Consider the following 17,964-nt stretch of genomic DNA (forward strand, 5'->3'; position numbering starts at 1 on the left):
TTGCTGGAACAGACTCCTGAAATTTAATCACTATTCCCTGCTGCAATTTGCCTTGAGAGAGTCAAGTGAAGCCTTCCCTTAAAAGTTCATCCATGGTCAAATCTGTCCTCTGAATTAGACCTAGAAAGTCTGAGTTTTGAGGCCCGAGAGGGCTTGCCTCTGGCCTGTGCTAAGCCCATTTTCTGAGCAGACACAGAACTGTTGGTTCAGGGCTGGCGAGAAAAGGCCTAGTGCGCCAAGGGAAAACAATTAGGAGTAATTACCATCAAGAGCGGCCCCCAGTGAGGGGTGAGGGTGGGAAAGGCCGTCTGTTTAAGAGGAAGCTGAAAGTGGCAGACAGATTTTGGGGAAAAAATCAGGGAGAGAGAGGGTGGGAGGAAGGTTTAAGTGTGTGTTGTCTTTCTTCTCCGGGAAGACAGGAGGACCCCTCCCCCTCGGCCTCGACAGGGGCTCTGTGTCCGGAGGCGGGAGGGGAGAGCAGGAGGGCACCGGGCTCCACATTCCTGAGATTCTCAAACCAGTCAGGAGAGGAAACTCCATACTGAGGGGACAGAGCCTGAGACACACTCAGGAGCAAAAAGATAAAATGGAGTGCCCTGTGCTGCGCTCAGTCATGTCCAACTCTTTATGTGACATGTATTCTTGCCTCGACAATACCCAAGGACAGAGGAGCCTGGCGAGGTACAGTCCATGGGGGTTCTCGAGGCAAGAATACTGGAGTGGGTTACCATGCCCTCCTCCAGGGGATCTTCCCAGCCCAGGGATCAAACCCAGGTCTCCTGCATTGCAGGCGGATTCTTTACCATCTGAGCCACCAGGGAAGCCCAAGAATACTGGAGTGGGTAGACTATCTTCAGTGGGTCTTCCTGATGCAGGAATCGAACCAGGGTCTCCAGCATTGCAGGTGGATTCTTTACGAGCTGAGCTACCAGGGAAGCACAGAGCACTCAGAATGCCTCCAAATGTCCCCCCACACATAGCCCCTTGATCCCTAAGCCCCAGTAGGTATGCATGGGGTCTGCTTGGTGTCTCCCTACTTATTACCCTCCAACAATATGGGTGATCTAGGGTTGGGGATGAGAGTCGGGGTCAGAAAGAAGGGCAGGTGGGGAAAGAGCTATCAAAGGTGGGGTGAGAAAATTCCTTAGTACTTCTTTCTAAAGAAGAGGAAATGAACCCCAGAAGAGAGGTGCCATTCCCCTTGACCCTCCTAAGGTGAGGAGACAAGTAAGGGCCTCAACCCTGCTCCTGAAGGAAATGAGGACGGATTGGCCTGAGCGGACCTCATCACTGGAGGCTCTCCTTGGCGTCACGCTGGTGGAGCCCGTGAACCCTCCTGAGATGGAGCAGTGGCAGGTCACAGGCTTCTGGAACTCAGGCTCTTGGCTTGGAGTCCCTGTTTCTGTCAGTAACAATCTGTGTGACTTCGGGCAAGCTGTTCACTCTCTACACTCCTCGTCTTCTCATCTGAGAAATGAGGATAACAGAACCTACATCATACACTTGTAAGGATTAAATGAGGTAATACATATAAAGATTTGGTGTATAAGGCTGGGGCCAGGCCTCAGTAAATGCTCACTCTTGTTATTATCATTGAAAGAAGACAGCTCTAAGTACTAAGTGGATGATGAATTGGAAGCCAGAGGCCCTGAGGAGGGTGCACTGTTGACCACAAAGGAGGAAGTGAGTGAGGACTTGAATAGGGTGGAGGCTCTCAATACATAAGAGAAGCCCTGCCCCAAGATGCTCAATAACTGTAACTCATTCACTCCTTCAACACTTCTCTCCTGCAGCTGTTCTAGGCACCTGGGATGCAGCATAAACAGAATAGACATTTTAGTGAGAGGCTGACAAAGCAAATGAGTAAACAATAGAGCCAGATGTGAAATGCTACAGAGAAAAGATGAAGGGAGCTAGGGAGTGTGAGAACTGGGGTGCGGGGATGATGGAGGAAGTAGGGGAGTGATTCAAGGAGAAGGATGTCTGGGGACAAGCCCTCCAGCTATAGGAAGCTACAAGAAGAACCACCATGAGAGAGAAGCAAGGTGGATTTGTTAGACAAACACCAAGGAGGCCGTGCAGCCTGTGTGGTGGGGGAAGCTGTAGGAGAGGTGGTGAGCTGAACTGGTGACGGGCTGGGGGAAATGGGGCACAGGTGTACGAGGAAGCAAAACTTTTTTCTGGGGTTCAGAAGAGCATCTGGTACAAACACTATATATAAAATGAACAAGGTCCTACTACCTAGCACAGGGCATTCAATATCTTGTCATAAATTACAATGGAAAAGAGTTTGAAAAATAAAAAATAAAAAGAGCATCTGGAACACAAGTTCATTAAGGAATGTGACTCCCATCTCCACTTCCCTTTGTAACTTTTTGCAGTGCCCAAGACCAATCCCAGCACCTGCTGGCAGACGCTCACTGACCACCGTCAGGCCCAGGTCCCCCCTGTGACGGAGTCTTCTCCCTATGTAGACCCAGGTAATCATCAGCCATCTTTAACCACACTGGGGAATCAGAAAACAAGAGTGGCTTGAAGGTTTTTCTTTTCTCACTTCAATCATTTTCATATGGCTGAAAAATTTTAACCATGTTGGAAAACTGTTAGAACTCAAGAATGCCCTGAAGATGACAAGGGACTCTTTTAACTCAACACAGATAAAACTATTTCTTGGTGGGAGGTGGCAGAGAGGGAGGAAACTTATGTATACCTATGGCTGATTCATGTTGATGTATGGCAGAAACCCATACTACATTGTAAAGCAATTATCCTTCAGTTAAAAATAAATAAATTAAAACAAAACTAAAAATAAAAACTGTTTCCCTAGGATAGTGGAAGACTTTGTAGATGTTGGTAGATTCTTGTTTTATTCTTTGGAGCGTGAGTTTAACAGGTAGAGTAGTGGAAGCACTTCCTGCAGGTTGGGTTGTGAGGAGAAAGAGGTGTGGGAGGGGGCAGTGAGACAAGGGACACTGTCGGCAGGGTGGGTTGGAAGTCCCAACCGGTGTGCTTGGCTCAGGAGGGCTCTCTTGCCAACTGCACAGACAGGTCTGGTTTTAAAAAGTGCCAGGGAGCCACAGATTTGCATGTTATTTGTGTTTCAGGCTTCAATTCCAGGTATGTGGAATGAAATGAATGAATGAACAGTATTCAGACTCCTGGTTAAGGGGTGGACTCGGGAATCCAGACCACACTGAGGATCCAATCACTGGTCCAACTTGGATCAGGAGACACACAGACACAGACAGAGACAGAACAAACAGTCAGAGAGACAGAGAGACAGTCAGAGAGACAAACACCATCGAGTCCTTTTTACCAGGGAGTTCCCAAAGCAAGAAAACGAAATCTACAGAACTTATTTTCAATAAATTAGCCCATAAAAACTTGGGACAGAGTCACACATGGATAGTCAGATTAAGGCAACATCATCTTTGACCTCTCTCCACATCTGCCCTCCATCATCTATACCCTGCTTCAAACTGGACCATATGCCTGTGTCTGCCTTCTTGATAATGTCCATTGCTTGGTACCTGCCTGGTTTTCTAAATTAGGTTCTAAGGTTCTTGAGGATGGGGTGGCCTTTATTTCCTTGGTCAAACCATCTCTTTACTCCACCCTTCAGGCCCCCCCAAGCCTAGTGCTTTAAACACAGGCCTATTTAAACACCTAGCATAAGGGGCTCCCCAGAAGTGGATGAGGCAAATGCCCTCCAGGAACTTAGCTCCGGCCAATAGATAAGACACAGGCAGCATGTGAAACAGTCCATTTAAGGGACAAGGCTAACAGGAGGGGACCCACAGTCCAAGATGCATGTACTGGAAATAAAAAGATGGAGAAAACTGTATATAATAGAAAGATGTGTGGTTAGGGAAAAAATACTTGATTAGCTTCCTGGCAGAGACCGAGACCCTGAAGGACATGCTGAACTGCTGAGGAAGTGGGTTTTGTTAAGTGTGGAGTGAGGCATTAGGTTTGGGGCACAGAGGAGGGACAGCCTCACTGCAGGCTTCTGTGAATGGACCTTCTTCCCTGACTCTGCAATGTTGTCTAAGTAAATGTTTAGTCAGTTGCCCCTACTCCTCCCTAGCAGGACAGAGAGAAGCAACTGGAACTCCTGCTTGAAAGAAAAGCATCAAATTATTCACCTGCCTTCAGCGGTTACATATTCTAAATCCATTTGATGTAAAGGACAGATTACAATACACATGCCACATGGAGTTTTACTGTTTGCTGATTCTAAGGGCGGTAGCTGTCCAGGTAAGAGATTTTAAGATAAAGTTTTCAGGGAAGGTTTCAAGGAGGTGGGCTTTGGGTGTGTGCGCTTTGAGTGTGTGGAAGCAGTGAGTATAAACTAGTAAGGGGTGCTCTGGACTCCCTGTGCACCTCTCCCTACACGCTTTCCTCTCCCAGCACCAAAGTTCTGAGGATGGAACCAGACTCTCCAGAAGTCAAGTGGTTGATGGTTACCCCTCAGTTTAGAATGGAGAAAAGTCAGCAGCTACAAACTTCCATTAGGGAGGACTGACCTGGGCCTTACCTCTAAGATTAAGCCAGTGCTAACACTGGCCTTAAATTTGACTTTGGCATTATGGGCCTCAATATCATTTAAGAATCTTAGACCTTGACAAGACCCTGGACATCCGGTGCGACCATTCCCAGTTGGAATTACCCTACCTCTGACAGGCCAGAGCAGCAGCCTGCACAAACATTTCCTCAAGGCTTATCCTCCCGCTCAAAGTCTCTTAGTTTCACATTTCTCTCTCACATGCATGTCTAAGCACTCCCTTCTCTTAGTGTTGACCAGCATGACCCAACTCACCTCATGTTACGTCTCTCCCTGCCTCCACAGCTGGGTATAGGAATTATGGGCTCTTAAAAGACTACTGTTAGAATTCAGCAAAGCAAAATTGGCCTGGGCTGTTAGGAAAGATACTGGGCTGAGCCCTACTCATCCTTTCCCAAATGTTAGGATGAATTTGAAGCTATGGATAGATTTTTCCTGGGCAGGGAAATATGGCCACTTGGCCAGCTCAGCAGTAGTCTGTCAACAGGGCCCAGTAGTCTTACACATCCTTTTCTGATGCTCTTGGGTACGTGAGCTCCCAGGATGAAAGCCTCATATTCCACTCTCTCCTTCCCCCTATCTTAGCCCATCCAGGTGGAACAAGGGAGAAAACAAAGCCCAAGTATCAGCTGTCTCTTACTCTGGGTCAAGACATTCAAGAGCTGGAGGGATGGCATGGGAGAAGGACCAGAGGCTGAAACATTACAAACACTGGGGCTCTGAAGTGAATGCTCCAACTCTACCCACTGGAGCCTTTCATGGGCCACGTAAACCAGGTGGTGATGGACAGACTATGTAATATAGTTGCTGGCTGTGCTTTTCCAGGTTTCCTGTTTCTGTCCCAGAACTTTGGGGCTAATATTATTAGAGGTAGTGGGTAGAAGATGCTAGGGCAATTACAGGGGCTAAACAAGAAAGAAGTTGACACCATAGAGAAGGATGAAGCACCTCATACATACAGAGGAGTTAATTTTCACAGCTGCCAGGTCAGATGACAAAGTACTCTTGCATTCAACCCTAAACAGGGTTCCAGGAAGCAACAGTGGGTCTCAGGGGGCCCGGTGACAAATGGGATGGAACTAGTCTTGAACCATGTACTCATTCTCAAATGCGCAGGAATGGTGTTTCTCCATAAAGGGTCCAGGAGTGATCGGTGAGACTATTTCTACTGAAGGTTACGTATCTGGCATCTAGAGCTTATCATCCATCAAATGTTCCTTTTTTTAGAGGAGGTAGGTAATTATGGGGCTTCCCTGGTGGCTCAGTGGTAAAGAACCTGCCCGCCAATGCAGAAGACACAGGATCAATCCCTGGGTGGGGAAGATCCCCTGGAGGAGGAAATTGGCAACCCACTCCAGTATTCTTGCCTGGGAAATCCGCTGGACAGAGGAGCCTGTGCAGTCCATGGGGTTGCAAAGAGTCGAACATGACTCAGCAAGGGAATAATGACAAACAACAAGGTAATTATGAGCACTGGGCACAGGAGAGAGGGGAAGACTGGAGAAAAGGAAAGTCATAGGCTTTAGTTTAAAGCAGGTCAAACAAGATGCTGGTAACATGCCCTTGGCCATGGAAGGTGGGAACATCACATTCCTCCACCCTCCCACCCCAGTCATCAAGGCCCACCCTTAAAACGAAGAAGAAAGTTTCCAGATGCTAGTTCTGCTTTTCTTGGGCAGCTCTCTGGAAAGAATGGCCCCCACTACTGGTTCCCACTCTGGACCCCAGTTTGTGTCTCAGCCTGGCCCACTCACGGGGTGGTCTCAGGATCACTAACTTCACCTTGTATAAAACTGTATTGGTCAGAAAGCGGGGCCAAATTCAGACAGGCTTAACAATTCCTTATATATTTTTCAAAGTGCTTTTGTTGCATGTTTCATTTTCTGCTATACATGGCAATAAATATTTGTTGCTTTGGTCTGTACAAAAAGTCTGTGAGAAGGTAAGACAGATGTTATCTAAATGGACAAACAATAAATACAGAGAACTATCTTGTTCTGAGTTCCCCAGACAATAGCAAATGTGCCTGAAAAACTCAGGTCTTTTGATTCATGGTCCAAAATCTATACCATATTGCCACCTTTAAGTTGTCACTTCAATACATTAAGTACCAAGAATCAATGTACAGGAGTCCCACAATGAGCCTGCATGCCATAGCTTTCTGAGAGAATGTGAAAAGTCCCAGCAACTCATATGTAGAAAGCTATTTATTACCTACAGAAAACACCAAAAAAAAAAAAAAAAAAAAAAAAAAGGAAAAAAAGGGAGGGAAAAAAAATGAAGAAAGAAAAAAAAAAGAAAACAAACAAAAGGTGGTCTTCCCCTCAAAGGCAGGCAGTATGAAAAAGGTAGGACATCTAGTTGCTGGAGTGGAAAGAGTAACATTCAGTTAACAATGGAATATTTAAAAAAAATAGTTTTCTTTTCAAATTGTAACCTGTGGTAACACATAGAAAAATGTACTAAACAAGCTTGATATAAAACAGAGTAAAATTTTCAAATAAGCCCAGGGAGAAAGCACAATGTTGGAAAGGATGAGGTACAAGGGAAGAGAAGAAAAGATCTCATACAAAACTACCTATTACAATACAGAAAAAAGTATAAAATGTTCCTATTTTGGAACTTAGGTACAAAATGACACTGGCATTGGATCGTTTCACTATCTAGCCTGAGGAGCGCTCAAAAGGTGGGGGAGATGCTACAAGGAACAAAAAGAATAGCAGTTTTTCAATCTCAAGTTGATCAGTCCAAATTCCACCCGTTTTCCATTTGAAAATCTTGCCTTCCTCTGTAACCTCTACCCCAAGCCAAAATTCATCCAGGCCTCAAAATACTCTTAGGAAGTCCACAAACACCCTACACATAGGGGCTGGGAACTGTGTATGCTGGAGCTAAATTTGGAAAATGGTAATAAATCTACAGGCTAAAATGGTGAACACATTCAGCCTTAAAAAAAAAAAAGCATATCCCTGTGAAATATATATATATATATTAAATTCTCTGTGGTTAGAAACATGTTTAAACTAGCTAGCCACAGACCAAACTAGACCTGCATTCATCCAAAGCTGGAATTTTATGCTAAAGACTGAGGTCCTTCTTCTTCTTGGTCAGAAGTAGGTAGCAGTAAAAGTGGCGCCTTTGTTACTCCACTAAACCACTCCCTGGGTGGGTCTTCCCCATATCATGTGTTGTGAGCACATGCAAACCACTGCTTTTAAGGAAAGGACTGCCTGGGACTTTGGGGTCCACCCAGGGCTCACATCTGGTGCCTCAGGAGGGGAAGAAGCTACAGATAAAACAGCCTTGTACAGAAGAAGACGGACTTCACAAGGGGCATGTAAAAAGGACAAGTCCTGGAGGACGGCCTTATGCAGGTGCCCCAAAGTCCAGTTTACAGTCACTATCCTGGTGACACATTTTGAAAATCCTGTGTGTATGTACGTGTGCGTGTATATGCTGGTGGTTTTCATCCCTACGTTTTTACCCACATCCATTCCTACCTCTTAGTAAGGCCTAACAACAAGAGTTTATACGAAACCAAGAGTCCTTCCAAGCTTCTCTCAGGCCCCTAATTAAGAGACTGAGTGAGGCTGGAGCCCTTTGAAAACAAGATGGCAGAACTGAAGAAGTGAAAAGCAGTCTCTCTCTTCAGATTAGGGATGTCCCTCACCCCTTTCACAGCACCAAAGTTTCTTTGCAAAAATAGTATCTGAGATACAAAAGGAAAGGCAGATGTGCTTGTGAGTGCATCTCTCCAGGGCCTGGTCCAGGATCAAGGACTTTACAAGAAGAGAGGGTTGGGAGCAGCTGTCTCCAAGGTCTCTGGCTGTAGACAACAAAGAGCTGGTCCCCAACAAGTCCATGTCTGCTAACTGAGATGGTCTTCACAAGAGCTTTCGGTGGAGGATTTCCCAGACCATCCGCTTCCGGAAGTAGGGCATGTGTTGCTGTAGGGACACAGAGATACCTTAATTTTCCTTTCTTGCATGCAGACCTAACACTCCTTTCCTTCTTGAGGTTTTCACCTAAAATAGTCTCAGCTGCATTTTTGGTCTTTCAAATTGCTCATTCTTCATTATGTGTGATTTTTTTTTTCCTAATGCTTTTTCCGATTACTATTGCTATTGCTACTTTTCATTGTTGTAAACCAAGGAGTTTTATTAGGCATCACCAGGAATCCCCAGGCTATCCTCAAATGTCTCCAAGAATTTTAAGAATAGTGTCTAAATTCAATAAAGTGCTTTGTGTTGAACTTTTAAGAGGATATGAGATCTGAGGCTTGAAAATCAAAACTCATTTTGCCCCCAAATTAAATGAACTTCAAGAGTCAGTTCAACCCAAGGGCTGCGGCAGAAAATCTAGTATAAAGTCATTACTTTAAACAGAAGCAAAGGGTTAAGTGGAGGACACCAAATAAACTATAATCTCTAGTCTCAATTCACTTTGGTTTCCAAAGGACCACGTGGACAGAAATTAACGATCACAAACTGTAAGGAAGACTGATCAGCTGCATAAAGCGAGGGGAAGAGGGCAGCTTAACAAACTACACTAGATCAAGGTGTGGCCTGTTCCAAAACTTCACTGCTACCAAAAAAAGGGAAACTGAGGAAACCTGCTCTGGTCCCAGTTTTCTGCTTCTTACAGGATTTGGGGTAGGCGGCTTATATGAGCAAAGAAGGCTCTCCTATTGGCCGGGATTCCTTAACTACAATATATGATGTATCGTGACCCAGGATATGGCCTATCATTATCCTTCCTTTTCCTACGGCGTGGCACAGGTAGCAACCACCCCAGGTTATGAGCCACAGAATGAAGCAGAGCCCCCTAAGTGGAGCAAATGGAGAGAAAAACATCTATCAGGCAGCCCGGACACAGGGTGGTCACAGAGCCCCCTCCCGAAGGCTTGGCGTACCTGTGTGAAGTTGATTGGTCTGTCTTTGGTAATACAGTCAGCATATTTGCAGGCAAACATGCCACAGTCGCTTCCATTCATCTGCTGTGGAATTTCCTAAAAGGCAAAAAATAACAAAAAGGTGACATCTTTCCAAGCTTCCTTCCTTCTTATTCAATTATAAATAAGAACCAAAGGATATAAATTTTCCAGGTTTCCCTGAATTCTAAAGAGATGGTTCTGGTCCCCCACTCAGAACACAGGCTCAGAAAGCAAAAAATTCAGCATCTCAGTCCAGCCTGTGTACTTCATGTTTATCACAGGAGACTATCTGAGATTTCTATGATACCCAAGGTGTAAAAGCTGGTCCCTCCCACAAGGGCCAACCAGTCTGCAAACATTTTCTCCCATAGATGAAAGTTTAGCAAAATAGCTGGGCATTTAGAAAACCTAGTTCTTCATAAGAAATGTATTATTGATTTTCCCACAGATGGCTTACTCTACTCTATCGTCCCAGGCTGAGGTCAGGCCAGACACTTAGAAGGATGCCAGGGCCCAAGCAGTATACTCCTTTTCTAACCAATACTGTAATCTCAGGATTTCCATTTCACCAAGATGAAACGTACCTGGCTTTTCTTGCTGAAGAGCTGCCAGCCATTGGCGTCAAACTCTTTTCTTTTCTTGTCAATGCTTTCTTGCTTCAGATATTGCCTAAGGTATTGGGAGAGAATGAGATGAGCTTGGGGAGCTGCCACTGCAAAAATGGGGCTGACAATCCTCAGGAAGAATTTTCTTCTGCCATGTGTAAGGAAAACAGTATATATTGCTAGACAGGGAATCTTTAGAACTCCCACAATTCATGCCCACTCTGTCAGCTCCAGAGAAGCAAGACCTCTGCCTTCAATACCCAGGGTCCTTCTTCCTACTGTCCCCACTGAGGAACGAGTTTTGATCTTTTCCTTGGTTTATATGGTCCTTTAGAATTCAATCTAATGGAAGGAAAATGTTCCTCTAGCAATGCTGAGGTATATATTTATTTATAGTCTTGATTCTTTTGTATAAAAATTCAATCCAAATCAATTAATCCACCTCATGGAACCCACCCACTCCTGGCCACAGACGTTTTAGAAAGAGAAACAGGTGGAATGTAAACCAGATTTGCATTCTGGTTCCCAGTTGAGCCATTAACTAGTAGGACCTGAGCAAATCAAAGTCATCTCTGTGGGTCTTGGTTCCTTTATCTGAAAAATTAGGAGGTTGGGATAGATGACTTCTAAGTAGTTTCTGTATCTATATGTCTATATCCACTCTTTATTTTCATGCACTGGGACAGTAATTATGCCCATCAGGATGTATTTTTGGTATTATTATATTATTATTAAACTTCACTTAGATGGAAAATATCCATCTTAATCAATATGAACATTTCCTTTATTAACCACTCCATTGAAGGTATCAGAGAATTGAGTTCAACAGCTAGAAAAACACATATCCAACACCAAACTCTTCGTCTTCAACTCCCTACTTACATGAGGATTCTGCAGGCTTCATTGTTTATCCCACCCATAGAGTCATAATAGGTAATATTCTTCTTTCTAAAGTCCACAACCTGGGAATAAAAAAAATCTCTGTGTTTATGAACTGAAGAAAATCTCAGCTTTTCCCTTCCCTGGAACTTGGAACCTTCTGCCAGATTTCCTATGAAATCATGACAAGTTTGATGGATACTTAGCATTATACCATGCTTCATCTGCAGAGGAAAGAAGAACAGGGTGATTATTTACTCAGAACTATGCTGGGGGCTGACTGACTAAGTGGCCCGGTAACTGCCCTGAAACCTTTTTCTAGTTTTCAGGGTCTCCATTTGCAACGGAGGCAACATGAAGACACGACGTGCTCTTCAGAGAATGTAAACTAAGTGAGATCATTTCCACACATTTTCAGAAAGATGGTAAAAGATTCTAGGTTTTGTTTCTTGGAGAATTTCCTTTTGACTTAATACTTTTCAAATATAATTCAAGACAGGCTTTAACTTGTATACTTTTATTAATATATTAAGCTAATGTATCCATGTTCTCAGAGTCATGTTTGCATTAGTTGCTCAGTCATGTCTGACTCTTTGCAGCCCCACAGACTGTAGCCTGCCAGGCTCTGCTGTCCATGGAATTCTCCAGGCAAGAATACTGGAGTGTGTAGCCATTCCCTTCTCTAGGGGATCTTCCTTACCCAGGGATCAAACCTGGGTCTCCCGCATTACAGGCAAATTCCTTACTGTCTGAGCTACCAGGGAAGCAATAATAAATTATCAAGTATGCAAGGCAAATCATGATTAGGCAGAAAATAATGGTCACAGAATCTGAGTTGGCAGCATCATTAAGAAATCACTTTTTCTCCCCATGTGTTCCTTGCCTTTAGGTTGCTTTGACTATAACTCCATTTTTAAGTATTTCCAGAAAAGAAAATTTCAGAGCTTTTTTCAAAGTCTAAGTATCTCCCACTCTTGACAGGGAGTTTGCTAATCTATCCAATTCTTAGATAATTAAATGCTACTCTTTCAATCATCTATGTAGAACTCGTATTCATTGCTCTCTGTGTATTCTATTATATAGACTTCTTTCGAATTTTATCAGTAATAAAAGAGGCACTCACAGCAAGACACCAGTGCACTCCTAGGTGAATAGGCACCAAAAGAATGTCAACAGAAAAGACATCCACTTTCTTTGTCCAACGTTTCACTGCTTGATAACCAGCCGTTTTTAACTTAGTGAAAAAAAAGGTATTAAATGCATGTACACTTGGCAATCCCTTCTCTTTACTTCGCTCCATCAGCATATTCATGTAGAAATTGATGATCTGTGGAAAGAAAGTATATGTATTAAAATAGATACTCCAGCCTTTCAAAACAGTTGTGTTGTAAGAAGGAAACACAGTTGTTATGCTGCACAGCATAGGCTAGTTCCCTAATCAATTCAGTTATGACCTCAACACCCAACAGCCTAATATCCCTATATCAAATTCTGACTAGAAAAGAGGGGGCCAAGGTGGTTATAAACAGTGAAAACATAAAAGGCTGATACACATATATATGGTTCAGGATACATATGGGAAGATGTTGGCCAGACTTGTAGAAGGCTGAAGATTAGGTTAAAAAAACTGGAAAATGAGGAGGAAGAAGTACTACAAGATCAGAGTCAGAAAAAAGGAAAGGAAGGAGTATGTGCAGGTACACATTACAAGCAGGAGTTCAGCAAGGCAAACATTAGTAGTTCCTTTAGTCTGCTGGGACTGTGTGAGCAACTTAAACTCTGAGCTCAGAGTCTAGTGTTAATAAAAACTAAGATTAGTAGTTCAATCCTTCTATGTAGGTCTCCTGATTTTGCACAAAGACAGAAAACTCTGCCCCATGACTTAAGACTGTTTTTTCAGCCTAACAAGTTACTTAGCAGAAGCAAACTGTTTTGGTCTCAAGTAGAACTGAGTGACAGAATAAACCATCAACTATATTGGAACAACATCTCTAAACTTGTAGTAGCTTGGCAACAACACCTTTATCCAGGCAGACATGGATATACTATAACCTACATTACGTAAGACCTGAAAGTAAAACCACAAACATGAAGAGTCAAGTTTTCTCCTAGAATCGATAAGGCTAGCTGCCTTATATTTGTTGATTCCACTTATTTCTTCAATATCAAGTATGAGTGAAAGAAATTAAAACGCTTGACATGGGAGATATGTTAATGAAACGATGTGTTCTCTAATAGTGACTACATTGTCCACAGTTCCTTTAGGTCTAGGACTCCTTGGTATTAAAGCCTCAAAGTTACTGTGCCGGAAGTTACTGCATACTTATGTGGCCAGCTGAGGTCAGGCCAGTGTCCGTCAACTGCAAGGAATGAATGGGCTAACTGATCCAAAGCTTGGAAATATGACTAAGAAAACAGGCACATTTTTCAGAATGCTTTTTGGGGAATGGGAAAACACCCCAGTCCTTTGACAAATATTTACACACTAAGATGCCAGAGCGGTGAGCTACTGCCCAACAGTAGGCAACTACATACTGGGTAGGCAGTAAGGAACACAGCCAGGAACACACCGGAGCACGGTCTAGACTGGAGAAAGGGCCTACAGATGAGGATGCCTAGGCAGCTGCAGGGAAACCACATTCACCAAGAAGTAGCACTCTGAGGGTGGTGGGAAGGAAAGTCAGGACCGAAGAAAGACACTGTTCTTCCTGCATTGAAGACAGAGCAACAGGCTCAGGTGGCGGTTGATTCTCTCCCTAGTGTGATGCCCAATAGGTAACTAGAGCTCAGTTATATTAAAACAATGATAATGAATTAGGACACAATTAGGATTGTAGGTTTCTCCAATTCAGGTTTTTAATCTCACTCTATCCTTGAGGTTAATGGTGCTAAAGGATGCTTGTAGGCTTGTGAAGGCAGCCAGGAATGCAGGAGGATCTACCTGCTCAGCAAGCACAGATTTCTTGGCTATAATCTACATCCTCCGGTGAGAGAAAATTAGCAAAAAGGGATTGATGCCTCTGGTATTCTATCCCATGACATTACCCATGCCATGAGGCGAAACCCTTCAACTCAAGGGGTGAAGCAAACAGGCAGACAACCTGTCAATCACTATAAGCCAAACCCTCCATGGGGGCAGACAAGTTAAATATTGCAACAGCCAATAAGGACTTAAGATGGAGGTGGAAGGAACGAGAGAGAGAAGGACAGCCAAGCACATGAAATGGAGAAGGCAATAGCACCCCAATCCAGTACTCTTGCCTGGAAATTCCCATGGACAGAGGAGCCTGGTAGGCTGCAGTCCAGGGGGTCGCTAAGAGTCGGACACGACTGAGTGACTTCACTTTCACTTTTCATTTTCATGCATTGGAGAAGGAAATGGCAACACTCCACTGTTCTTGCCTGGAGAATCCCAGGGACGGGGGAGCCTGGTGGGCTGCCATCTATGGGGTCGGACAGAGTCAGACATGACTGAAGCGACTTAGCAGCAGCAAGCACGTGAAAGCCACAGAGATATATCTCCCCCAGGAGCCCATCAGAGGGGTATGCTACATACGACTATCCTATTTTTCAGGGGGAAAGAGTGCCAGAAACCAATTAAGCTCAGCTGCGCTTACACAGCCTGAGATGTTTGGTTTCTTATGTTACTTTGTTATTTTGACAGAGTGGACCTATAAAGTTAAAGACCAAGCCAGCTGAACAGGAACAGAGACCTAGTGATCAGGGCACCACACTGAGAACCCCTCTTCTCTGCTTTACTTCTCCCTCCCACCAAGGTTTCTCCACTGTGAGGGAAATGGCCTCCTCCAAAGTCAGCTCATTACTTAGCTCAAGGGAGTGATCTGGGCTCTTTTTCATTTGCCCTGCATCCTAGGAGGAGGGGACTTGGTGGCCTCACTGTTCCCTCCTATTAGCTGAGGATGTATAATCTGACATCGGAAGCAGAATTGAGATCCAAGTTTCTCTCCTCAGTTTTTCAGCTATTACTCAGTCCAAATAAGGAAAATTGCCATAGTTCAGCCAAGACACAATCACACCAAAAAAAAAAAAAAAAAAAAAAAGCTAGAAGTTAGAAGAACAAAAAGAATCTTACACATCATCTCACAGAGGAGGGCTAAAGATGAAGGAAAAAGAAATGAGAGAAGGGATCACAGTGTCAAAGATCAAAGAGAAGCAATGATGGTCAGAGCAGTTGCTTGTATTTTGTGACAGCAAGGGTCCCTCCCCTCCTGTGGTAGAGTCTTTCTGTACATGGGACTCTTCTTAGCTCCAAAAGATCTTGAATTCCCTTTGGAATTGGGGATGAAGAGTAACAAGTCTGTCTGTCTGTGCCTACTGTTTGTCTTGCACTTGCCACTCTTTCGGGGGCCCACACTGCCTCTGCTTGCTGCAGTCCTTGGTGCCTAAAGTACTGCCTTTCCTGCCTCCTTCACAGCCTTCGCCGTTAAGAGTCTACTTGTCTATGCAATCTTGTTTAGGGGTGGAATGATTGTTTATGGTGTCTTGTTCCTTTGTGATTTTATGTGAAGAGCTGCCAGGCTAAGTTGAAAAGAGTGTTTCTTTAAAAGAAAAGTCTACAATGTTTTCAGACTCAGTACTCAATCCCTTGCCTGTATGTTACCACAATGACACAAATGACCACTGCTATTTGTATCTTCCTTCTCAAGCAGTAAACCAGCCAAACTATTTTCTCATGCATTTAAAAGTAAAATGCATCACTAACAGTAAAGTCTAACTTTTAACCCTTCCAAATTTCACACACTGAAGCCTTATAACAGACTTTGGAAAAAAGTGTTCTAAAAGTCCTGAGCATGACAGTGTTCTGAAGCAGAGATCAAGATAACTTTTAGAAAAGAAAAAGCTGTTTTCCTACTCTATCCCTCCAGACTTTCCCCTCTACCTCCTCATTCTTATTTTTAAATTAGACTTATCCTTGTCAACCACAAAACCCAAAAGACTAACTAAGCAACAACCTCTGAATGTTATAAATCAGAAGGTCACTCACTCCTAAGACCTAAACCTAATAATACTATAGAAACCAAGATAGCAGACTTAAGGGAAGCTCTAAGTTACAGCATCCCTCACTGTGCCCAGGACTTTTCTCAGATGCAAATTAAAGTAACAAACGATTAGAATTACTGCAAAAGTTTTAGAGAAAGACAGGCAGCATCTACTTTTATGGAGTCATGACAACTGTAATTACTATTCTCCCTGTGACCTGACATAAATCCCTAGTTTATCAAAAGGACTAGTTCTATTAAGAAACACTTTAAAGAGGTAATCTATAATGATGTGGAATTGTCCAATGAGTCATGTTAGAAAGACTGCATTGTAACTTCCATTCTGATCATTAGCATATGGGAGACACCACCATATTCACTTAACTACTTTATTTCATGTTGTCTCATTTTCTTCCCTTTTGACTCAATCAGTTTTTCTTTCCTAAGAAAAATCTATTTCCTGTGCTAGGTTTGTCTAGTTGAGTTTAATGTTTTATAGGCTGCTTCTTCTCTTACTGAGCATCACTTAGATTTAACATCTCCTGAAGGCCCTGCTTCCCTGGTGGCTCAGCCAGTAAAGCATCTGCCTGCAATGCGGGAGACCCGGGTTCGATTCCTGGGTCAGGAAGATTCCCTGGAGAAGGAAATGGCAATCCGCTCTAGCACTCTTGCCTGGAAAATCCCAAGGACAGAGGAGCCTGGTAGGCTACAGTCCATGGGGTTGCAAAGAGTCCGACACGACTGAGTGACTTCACTTTCACTTCACTTGGAAGCAATTAATAATTGAGACAGAGGTGCTGAAATCTTCAACATTCATACTTACATATGAATTTGTCTATTTCCCCTTCCAGTTTTTTCAGTTTTTAGTTCGTGTATTTTGAAGTTCTGTTATTAGGTGCATACATACTTACGTTGTTACTCCTTTTGATGAATTTCCCCCTTTACCATTATGAAATGTCTATCACTGGTAATATTCCATGCTCTGAAATCTACCAGTGTGATATTAATATAGTTACTTCACCTTTCCTTTGTTTACTGTTTATATTTTCTCCACCCTTTTACTTTTAACCTATATGTGTCTTCACATTTAAAATGTTTTCTGTAGACATATTTTTAAATCTAATCTGTAATTTCTGCCTTTTAACTGGATGCTTATACTGTCCAGTACGGTAGCCATTAGCCAGATGTAACTCAAGCACCTGAAATTTGACTAATTCAAATTGTGTTGTAAGTGTAAATGCGTTCTAAGTGTAAAATACATATATTTTAGAGAAGGCAAAATATACCATTAATAATATTTTAATATGTATTACATGCCAAAATAAACATATTTTAGATTTATTGGGTTAAATAAAATATATTATAAAAATTAGTTTTACTTGTTTCTTTTCCTTTTTTAAAATGTAACTATTAGAAAACTTTAAATTACATATATGGCTCACATTATATTTCTACTGGGTATGCTGAGTTTGGTCATTTACATTTAATGTATTGAGATTGTTGTTGTTTAGTCACTAAGTCACGTCCAACTCTTTGTGACCCCATGGACTGCAGCCCACCAGGCTCCTCTATCCATGGGGTTTCCTAGGCAAGAATACGAGAGTGGGTTGCTATGCCCTCCTCCAGGGGATGTTCCAGACCCAGGGATTGAACTTGAATCTCCTGCACTGACAGGCAGATTCTTTATCACTGAGCAACCAGAGTACTGACATGGCTGGTTTTAAATCTACCATCATGTTCTTTTCTTTTTTCTGTGTCTCATCTGTTCTTTGTATCCTTTCTTTGCCTTCCTTTGGATTGAATATCTTTTAATTGCATCTTATCTCCATTACCAGCTTCTTAAAATACCTCTTTTTTTTTTTTACTAGTTGCTCTAGGACTTACGTGTGTAACTTATAGTAGTCCATCTTCATAAAACATCATACAACTTCATACATTGCGCAGGAATCTTACACAAGTACATACTTTCATTTCCCCCTTTTG

The 17,964-nt window shown here is 43.0% G+C and overlaps 1 protein-coding gene across 6 annotated transcripts in view; it reads right to left on the reverse strand.

Moving 5' to 3' along the window:
- Positions 1 to 6,395: 6,395 nt before the first annotated feature.
- Positions 6,396 to 17,964, reverse strand: part of SENP1 (SUMO specific peptidase 1) — a 52,415-nt gene continuing 40,846 nt past the window's right edge. For all 6 annotated transcript variants that reach the window (XM_044941690.2, XM_044941691.2, XM_006059436.4 and 3 more), the window contains 5 exons: positions 12,105 to 12,308; positions 10,985 to 11,064; positions 10,082 to 10,166; positions 9,477 to 9,572; positions 6,396 to 8,511 (listed from right to left, as the gene is read on the reverse strand). In XM_044941690.2, coding sequence (XP_044797625.1) covers positions 8,449 to 8,511; positions 9,477 to 9,572; positions 10,082 to 10,166; positions 10,985 to 11,064; positions 12,105 to 12,308 — 528 coding nt within the window. In that variant the 3' untranslated portion in view covers positions 6,396 to 8,448. The remainder of the gene's footprint in view (positions 8,512 to 9,476; positions 9,573 to 10,081; positions 10,167 to 10,984; positions 11,065 to 12,104; positions 12,309 to 17,964) is intronic.

Source organism: Bubalus bubalis, chromosome 4 (genome assembly GCF_019923935.1).
Source record: "Bubalus bubalis isolate 160015118507 breed Murrah chromosome 4, NDDB_SH_1, whole genome shotgun sequence".
Taxonomy (NCBI): Eukaryota; Metazoa; Chordata; class Mammalia; order Artiodactyla; family Bovidae; genus Bubalus; species Bubalus bubalis.